Consider the following 8,635-nt stretch of genomic DNA (forward strand, 5'->3'; position numbering starts at 1 on the left):
GGATATGAGACTGAGTTAAATGAGGCTTGAGCACATTCTAGCCGCATGAAAATTTTTAGGTACCTTTGAAGATTCAACCAGATGAAGTACTCGAAGAGAACCAAAACTAGTCGGTGAAGTCTGCAGAAGTACTCGGAACTATTACATTTGACTAAAAAGTATTCGGGAGCTTGTCATACGTACATCTATGGGCCCACCAGAAGGTTTGGATAGTCCTAAATATGGGGCTGGACACTGAGACGCATCTGACATGGAGACTATAGCGCAGGATGGCGTAGTCTACATGGAAAGACATGAACTAGTCGAGGATTAGGAAAGTACTCGTTGTAATAAGAGTAGAACTCCTCTAATCGTATCCGACTAGTATTTTTTAACCAACCGATCTGTAACCCTGCCCCGACAATATAAGGCGAGGAACCTCCTCCAAAGCAATTCAATCCAACCAACACACAGGACGTAGGGTATTACGTAATCTAGCGGCCCGAACCTATCTAAATCGTGTGTCTGCGTTTACCATCTAGTCCCACTAACTAAAACACTACCTCGGACACCCCGCTCGATAGGTTGTCAGGTTTAAACACCGACAACTGGTACTTTATTACATATAATATGATATTATAGGATGAAATAAAAGGAGATTTTGCAAAGAGTGTTAAAAAATGAAATAGGTAGGCCATATTCCCTCCCTGCAAAAATGTAAAAACTTCTGAGTTTGTCATATATCAGACTATTCTCAGTTTGAGTAAGATTATAGAAGAGACCTATAATATTTATTATGTAAAATGAGCATCATTAGATCATTTTTTAAATATCTTCATAGTTTATGTTTTTATATAATATTTTTCAATAAAAACTTAATCAAACTTTGTAATAGTTTGAATTAAGATAAACTTTTAGAAATACTTATATTTATAAACGAGGAACTAGGTGCCAAAGCATCGCTTCATTTAGTACCTTGGCGCATTCATTTTATATCTGTTTTCTATGTTAACATACCATCTTCCTATTTTTTATTTTGACATTTGTAGGAAATGTTTTGTATCCAAACTCGGTATCAACTAAAGTAGGCTATCATTTTTTCTAAACTGGTGTCTAAAGGGCTATGTCACTTTATATTACATTACTCACTCACCATACTTTTAGGCTGTCCACAAACTTTTTTAGAATCGTTCAGATGGGTGGATGCATCGTGTCATGGTAAAAGAAAAAGATACTTGTGGTCAGATGTTAGTACTTCGAAATTGGTGCAAATGAACATTTACGTAGTGGGGTACTTCGCACCAAGATACCGGTTGACTTGAAATTTCAATAAGCTTTTCAATAATCTCGAGTTGCACATTTTACGGTGGTGAATGGAAATAGTAGGGTGCACCAAAGATGGATTGAAGTTCACTGGAAGCCCAGAAGAACATTTACTAAGAAAGGAAAGCCCAGAAGAATATTTCTCAGAGGAGAAAAGCTCAGAAGGATATTTCGGATCCACGTGTTGCGGAATGCGGATAGCGCTAACCACTCACTCCGAGCAGTGTGTTACGAAGAAATGTCAAAGCCACTGGATCTGGTGCGCTCTGACTCGTCGATCCCCCACCGCGAACCTCCTAAACCTCGGCCATGGCGGCATCGCCGTATCTCCTCCTCGTCCTGCTGCTCTTCCACCCAGCGGTTGCACCAGCCTACCGCGCGCCGCCGCCTTCGCAGACTCCGCCGCCGCGGCCGCCTCAGAAGGTGCAGGTCTGGCCCAAGCCGGTGTCCATTTCGTGGACGGACGCGGTGTACGCGCCGCTCTCGCCGTCGTTCAGCATCCGCGCCTCGCCGTCGCACCCGTCGCTCCGCCACGCCATCGCCTACTACAGCCGCCTCATCCGCACCGAGCGGCACGCGCCGATTGTGCCCCCAGCCAACTACACCCTCGCCCGCGTCCCCATCCGGCTGCTGGCGCTCTCCGTCTCCGACCCCGACGTCCCGCTCGGCCCCGGCGTCGACGAGTCCTACACGCTCTCCGTGCCTCCCAACTCCGGCTCCGCCGACATCTCCTCCGCCACGTCATGGGGCGCCATCCGCGGCCTCGAGACCTTCTCCCAGATGTCCTGGGCGGGCGGCGGCCCCGCCGCGGGCGGCCAGCCGATCGTCCCCAGCGACATTGAGATCTCCGACCACCCCCTCTTCACCCACCGCGGCATCCTCCTCGACACCGCACGGAACTACTACCCCGTCCGCGACATCCTTCGCACCATCCGCGCCATGGCCTACAACAAGCTCAACGTGTTCCACTGGCACATCACCGACGCCCAGTCGTTCCCCATCGTCCTCCCCTCCGTCCCCAATCTCGCCAACTTCGGCTCCTACTCCCCCGCCATGCGCTACACGGACCAGGACGTCCGCCGCGTCGTCCGCTTCGCCGAGGCCTTCGGCATTCGCGTCATCCCCGAGATCGACATGCCTGGTGAGTGAGAACTAACAATTTCAGATCAAACTGCCCTGCCGCTGCCCAATTAATCATAATTCATACCCTGCATTGGCCACTCCCTTCAATCTCAGGGCACGCGGGGTCGTGGGCGGGAGCGTACCCGGAGATCGTGACCTGCGCGAACAAGTTCTGGGCGCCGACGGCGAAGCCGGCGCTGGCGGCGGAGCCCGGCACGGGGCAGCTGAACCCGCTGAACCCCAAGACGTACCGCGTGGCGCAGGACGTGCTGCGCGACCTGGCGGCCCTGTTCCCGGACCCCTACCTCCACGCGGGCGCCGACGAGGTGAACACGGCGTGCTGGGAGGACGACCCCACCGTGCGGCGCTTCCTGGCGGACGGCGGCACCCACGACCGGCTGCTGGAGCTCTTCGTGAACGCGACGCGGCCGTTCCTGGTGCACGAGCTTAACCGCACGGCGGTGTACTGGGAGGACGTCCTGCTGGGCCCCAAGGTGTCGGTGGGGCAGACGGTGCTGCCCCACGACACCACCGTGCTCCAGACGTGGAACAACGGGGCGGAGAACACCAAGCGCATCGTGGCCGCCGGCTACCGCGCCATCGTGTCGTCGGCGTCCTACTACTACCTGGACTGCGGGCACGGCGGGTGGTTGGGCAACGACAGCCGGTACGACGTTCAGGAGAAGGAGCGCGAGGGCACGCCGCTGTTCAACGACCCGGGCGGCACCGGCGGGTCCTGGTGCGCGCCCTTCAAGACGTGGCAGCGCATCTACGACTACGACATACTGCACGGGCTGACGGAGGACGAGGCCACGCGGGTGCTGGGTGGCGAGGTGGCGCTGTGGTCGGAGCAGTCGGACGCCGCCGTGCTCGACGGAAGGCTCTGGCCCAGGGCCGCCGCCGCCGCCGAGACGCTCTGGGCCGGGAACAAGGACTCCAGCGGGAGGAAGCGCTACGCCAACGCGACGGCCCGGCTCAACGAGTGGAGGTACCGCATGGTGGCGCGCGGCATCCGCGCCGAGCCCATCCAGCCGCTCTGGTGCCCGCTGCACCCGCGCATGTGCCACCTCTCGCAGTAGCGTAGCAGGCTAGCAGCCTGAACTCTCGGGTGATTCTGTGGCGAGTTAGCTTGCTCGCTGCCTGCAATGGAGTGAATATTGGCAGTACGAAGTCACACGGGCAGGCAGAGATTTGGAACATGGTGGAAACAAGAACCATCGGCATCGTTCTTCTGATCAATATAGTGATTACTGGAAGAATCAAGAACAGAATAAAACCAAGGCATCCTGGATCTACCATGTCAATCTTTGCTTTCATCCTCGTCGTTTGGAGCGAGCCTGTTCTTGTTTGAGGCGCGCTCGACCGTGCCACGAAGTAACAGGTGCATGAGGTCTGCAGTCTGCACTAGAACTTCCCAGCTCCCAAATTCAACGAAACTGAAAAAAGTCATTGGTAACATCAAAGTCTTGTCTTAGGATAGCTGCTGTTCTTGACGCTGGTTAGATTTGTCCAATAAATTACATGACCAGCGCACATGTACTTGGTATTCGACTTGATGATTTGTATGTACTGACGGACTTGAATAAAGTAGGGGGAATTAGGACTCAGAAGTCTACGATTTTTGGTCCAATATTTGATTGTGATGTTCAAAGTCGACGTCTCTTTCGAGACGAAATTGTGATGCGTAGAACAAAAACGACGCAATTTCTTTTCAAAAGAAAAAGATTAGGGGCAGAACAATTCAGGATCTGTTTGGCTGGACTTATAAGCCGGCTGAAAAGCTGAAACGGTTGATTTATTGTGAGAGAAAAACACTGTTTGGTGGCTGATAAGCTGAAACGAACAGGCTGTCAGTCATTAGGCTGCCGGCTCTGGAACAGTGCGCCATCAAGAGATCACCCGAACCATGTTGAGCTCATCAACGTGCGCCGCTGTTGTGCTCATTGGTGTCGCGGTCGTGGCTGGCGCGCATCTTTCGTTGCGTCTTGTCATGGATTATCCACGACGGCAGTGTCCTGTTGTTTATGATGACGGCACTTGATTCGCCATGGATGGTGAAAACGAAATCGAAGTGCGGTCATTTTTTATTTTACCAGATGACGTGGTTGGTGACCTGAGAGGAACAGACATGAGAAGATGAGATCAGCAGCTCAATTCCCACATTGACAGACGACCTTTGGAGCAGTACAAGAGACCCAAATGAAGAATAGTGCAAATTACAGAGTATATTAGAACACGAGAATTATTAAGTTTTACTCGAGGTCAATGAAAGAATTTAGGACTATTCAGAGCACAGGCTGTGTTCAAGTCCTGCATGAACCAGAGAAAGTTCCCACCAAGGCCTCCATCAGAGGAACGAATTTGCCTGGAACTCCATCACTCACCAGTCACCACTCACCACTTACCAGCCTAATAAAGCGTAGCAGACAATTTGGAGTAGACGATCATCATGTGCAGTCTCATAGGCCCTCTTCTAGGAATAACCGTATTTGATAGCCAATCCACCTATGTGGTGATTTTTTTTTCCTTTGTCCATCGGGGTCGCTTTCCATCCGACGTGTCTGCAGTGTAGCGCAATCCATCTGTCGCTTTCTGCTTTCTGATGAACGTTCCGGTTGACGCCGCTAAGCTGCCTTGTCCTCCTTTTCTCCCGTCTGCACAGGGAGGGGCACGCCCATTTCCCGTGTGCTCTGGTGCAAGCCTTTTCGTTTCGCAGGGCTTCTTCCTCGTGAAAGTCTCTGCTCCTGCGCTCCCAGGGCCGCAGAACTGAAGCACGGAGAGAGAGGGCGAGATGAGGGAGATCATTAGCATCCATATCGGGCAGGCGGGCATCCAGGTGGGGAATTCTTGCTGGGAGCTCTACTGCCTGGAGCATGGTATCCAGCCTGATGGCCTCATGCCCAGGTGAGGCCCCCTTTCTATGCCAATTCTCACACTTCTGACTTTTTGTTCATCTCATCCTTCTTTGAGAATTCTGTCGAATTTTGGTCTATCTGTAATGATTCCAGCACACAGATAGTTTATTTGAGATAGCGCTGCCCTTCCTTCTGGGTCCTTGTAGTAGTAGCATCAAAAAAGGATATTTTGGAGATAATCCTGAGGACGATCTTTACTGGATGAAAGACTGAAGCAAAAAGCTTTGAGAAACTTTGTTGGATGTTCTGAAAATCTTTTCTTTATGAGTTGATGACACCCCTGCGTTCAAAACCACTTGCTTAAAAAGTGGAAAGGGGCATGATCAAAAGATGGAAAACAAATACCAGCATATAAAAAAGCTCCAGTTTTGTGAAACAAGCATCAGGGAGGATAAGCATGTGACTGGCCGCCGATTTACTTGCGTAGCTCACCTATTTCACAGTATTCAATTTCTCTGTATTTGCCCGTTGCCTTGCAGTGACACCTCTGTTGGGGTCGCGAGGGATGCATTCAACACGTTCTTCAGTGAAACAAGCGCAGGGAAGCATGTTCCGAGAGCCTTGTTCGTTGACTTGGAGCCCACCGTCATCGACGAGGTGAAGACCGGGACGTACCGCCAGCTCTTCCATCCAGAGCAGCTCATCTCCCACAAGGAAGACGCTGCGAACAACTTTGCCCGCGGACATTACACAGGTGTGATATGCCGTGCCTCACCTTGAACCATTTCCTGAAGAAAAGGAAATATCCTCAGAAATTTAAAATGCTATATTGATCAGGTTATTATTACTCTTGGAGTTTGGAAGCGTTATCTTGGATTTTGGTTTATTCTAGGTGCATTTACAAACTATGTAAACTATATTTTTATGTATTTCAATAATTCTAGAAAGTGACAGGTAGAACTGATCCACATAAAGTTGGATATTGCAGGGACAGGATCCATACTTAAATATTCAATCATTCTATGCTGCAGATACTGTTCATACTACACAATCAACATCACTTTTTTAAAAAAAACTTAGGGCACCTTACTTCAAAAAGATTGGCATGCTTGGGAAACTGTCACATGCTCGTATTAATACCTATCCTGTCTGGGGTGGAGTGAATTTTAAAGTTGTTTTTCTGTTGCAGTTGGAAGGGAAGTAGTGGATCTTTGCCTTGATCGAATAAGAAAATTGGCAGATAACTGCACTGGTCTTCAAGGTTTTCTAGTTTTCAATGCTGTTGGTGGTGGAACTGGCTCTGGACTTGGTTCATTACTTTTAGAGCGTCTATCAGTTGATTATGGTAGGAAGTCGAAGCTTGGTTTCACGATTTATCCTTCACCGCAGGTATTATCACAATAATCTCATACCATTCCTGTATGCATCATTTTGTCATCATATTTGCATCTATGCAGTCACCATTTTCATGTTTTCTTGTGGACAATAAATTGCCAATCAATTACCACCCAAGAAAAAACTGTAGTATTCAGTGTGTAACATTAAAAACAAAATGAATTCAGTGGTAGTTATGAGTTGTGATTTGGTGAAACTATGGATATGAAATAGTACCAGTGACAAAAAAAAACATTCCCATGTTCTTATCAGTTTTATTAGACGACAAAATCTCAATTTAACCAATATGATTAATCAAATATCTTATAGTAATTTCATAAGGGAAGTTTAGATACGAGTCATACTTTCATTCTTTATATAAGCTACTTATCTATGTTGCTTTTGTCGAGTTTCTGGAAGAGCTCCAATAAAGTATAAATTTCATTGCCACTACAGTTGAGCTACCTTTGTCAGTGAGCAGACCTCTTTATTTGTTCTTACAGTAAGATATAGCTTATCTACAGAAAAATATCCTTCCGTGGCCGACATTCACCTATCATTGATTGGACCAAAAGTAATTTTCTCAACAGAACTTCTTGAGAGTTACTATATTAAGTATAAGCCTGGATATCATGTGATCCCATATATATCTAAACAGAGCAAAGATGTGAGTGAATATCAGTAAGAATTTTATGCCCTATCACAGAGAACAGTCATTCTTCTTATTGTCTACATAAAGGTTATAGGACAAGATCTAAATCTGTATACTTGAGTCTAGGGTGAGTAAACAGACTTCATTTGTATTCTCAACAGTACTATTTATGTACCTAGCTATAGATGTAGTTGTTTCTTCTCAGTCTGATAACAAAAGCTTGCAAAGGAGGTTTACCTGTTATTGTAAAGTACAAGTACTCTGTACTGAAACCATTTCTTGTTGCAGATTTCAACAGCTGTTGTCGAGCCATATAACAGCGTGCTCTCCACACATTCCCTGATTGAACACACAGATGTCGTTGTGCTTCTTGACAATGAAGCTATCTATGACATATGCAAGAGGTCCCTCGACATTGAGCGTCCAACATACACCAACCTGAACAGGCTTATATCTCAAGTTATATCATCTCTGACCACCTCGTTGAGGTTTGACGGAGCTATTAATGTTGACATAACTGAGTTCCAGACCAACCTTGTGCCTTACCCTCGGATACACTTTATGCTCTCTTCATATGCTCCGATTATCTCAGTTGAGAAGGCCTACCATGAACAGCACTCTGTTCCTGAGATCACAAATTCTGTGTTTGAGCCATCAAGTGTGATGGCAAAATGTGACCCCAGGCATGGTAAGTACATGGCATGCTGTTTGATGTACCGTGGCGACGTCGTGCCAAAGGATGTGAATGCTGCTGTCCATTCAATCAAGACCAAGAGAGCAGTGCAGTTTGTCGATTGGTATATGCTCACAACTCTTACCTAGTTATATCAGACAGATATAGATTTGTAATCTTCTGGCAATAAGATTAGCTGCATGAGACGTGACCATCTTTCTGTGTTGCCACATGTACAGGTGTCCTACTGGCTTCAAGTGCGGGATAAACTACCAACCACCAACTGTAGTCCCAGGAGGGGACCTGGCCAAGGTGCAACGAGCAGTCTGCATGATCAGCAACAACACAGCCGTGGCTGAGGTCTTCTCCCGTATTGACCGCAAGTTTGATCTCATGTATGCAAAGCGTGCATTTGTTCATTGGTATGTCGGTGAAGGGATGGAAGAAGGTGAGTTCTCAGAGGCAAGGGAGGATCTTGCAGCACTGGAGAAGGATTATGAGGAAGTTGGAGCTGAAGTTGAAGACGATGAGGACGAAGCTGAATATTGAGTCATCTCATCTGGAAGCATGCTTATTTTCCTTAGGTATCAGTCAACTAAGACTAAGGGGGCGTTTGGGAGGAGGGGGCTAAATTTTAGCCCCCGTCACATCGGCTGT

The 8,635-nt window shown here is 48.0% G+C and overlaps 2 protein-coding genes across 2 annotated transcripts; both read left to right on the forward strand.

Moving 5' to 3' along the window:
* Positions 1–1,513: 1,513 nt before the first annotated feature.
* Positions 1,514–4,034, forward strand: LOC101762979 (beta-hexosaminidase 2). The gene is made up of 2 exons (XM_004985113.3): positions 1,514–2,443; positions 2,539–4,034. The coding sequence occupies exons 1-2, from the start codon at positions 1,612–1,614 to the stop codon at positions 3,501–3,503; spliced, it is 1,797 nt and encodes a 598-aa protein (XP_004985170.1). The 5' UTR covers positions 1,514–1,611; the 3' UTR covers positions 3,504–4,034.
* Positions 4,035–5,078: 1,044 nt separating this feature from the next.
* On the forward strand, positions 5,079–8,629 carry LOC101763383 (tubulin alpha-2 chain). The gene is made up of 5 exons (XM_014804571.2): positions 5,079–5,328; positions 5,819–6,033; positions 6,469–6,668; positions 7,594–8,102; positions 8,218–8,629. Exons 1-5 carry the CDS (start codon positions 5,216–5,218, stop codon positions 8,525–8,527), a joined length of 1,347 nt encoding a protein of 448 aa, XP_014660057.1. The 5' UTR covers positions 5,079–5,215; the 3' UTR covers positions 8,528–8,629.
* The last annotated feature ends 6 nt before the right edge of the window (positions 8,630–8,635 follow it).

The sequence above is a fragment of the Setaria italica genome, chromosome IX (assembly GCF_000263155.2).
Source record: "Setaria italica strain Yugu1 chromosome IX, Setaria_italica_v2.0, whole genome shotgun sequence".
In the NCBI taxonomy this organism is placed as follows: Eukaryota; Viridiplantae; Streptophyta; class Magnoliopsida; order Poales; family Poaceae; genus Setaria; species Setaria italica.

Bases quoted from the DNA above. Each gene is read 5' to 3' on its own strand.
- LOC101762979 (XM_004985113.3), top strand. From the start codon at position 1,612: ATGGCGGCATCGCCGTATCTCCTCCTCGTCCTGCTGCTCTTCCACCCA. The intron at 2,444-2,538 runs GTGAGTGAGAAC...CTTCAATCTCAG, and splicing joins CCCCGAGATCGACATGCCTG to GGCACGCGGGGTCGTGGGCG.
- LOC101763383 (XM_014804571.2), top strand. From the start codon at position 5,216: ATGAGGGAGATCATTAGCATCCATATCGGGCAGGCGGGCATCCAGGTG. The intron at 6,034-6,468 runs GTGTGATATGCC...TTTCTGTTGCAG, and splicing joins TGCCCGCGGACATTACACAG to TTGGAAGGGAAGTAGTGGAT. The intron at 6,669-7,593 runs GTATTATCACAA...TTCTTGTTGCAG, and splicing joins CGATTTATCCTTCACCGCAG to ATTTCAACAGCTGTTGTCGA.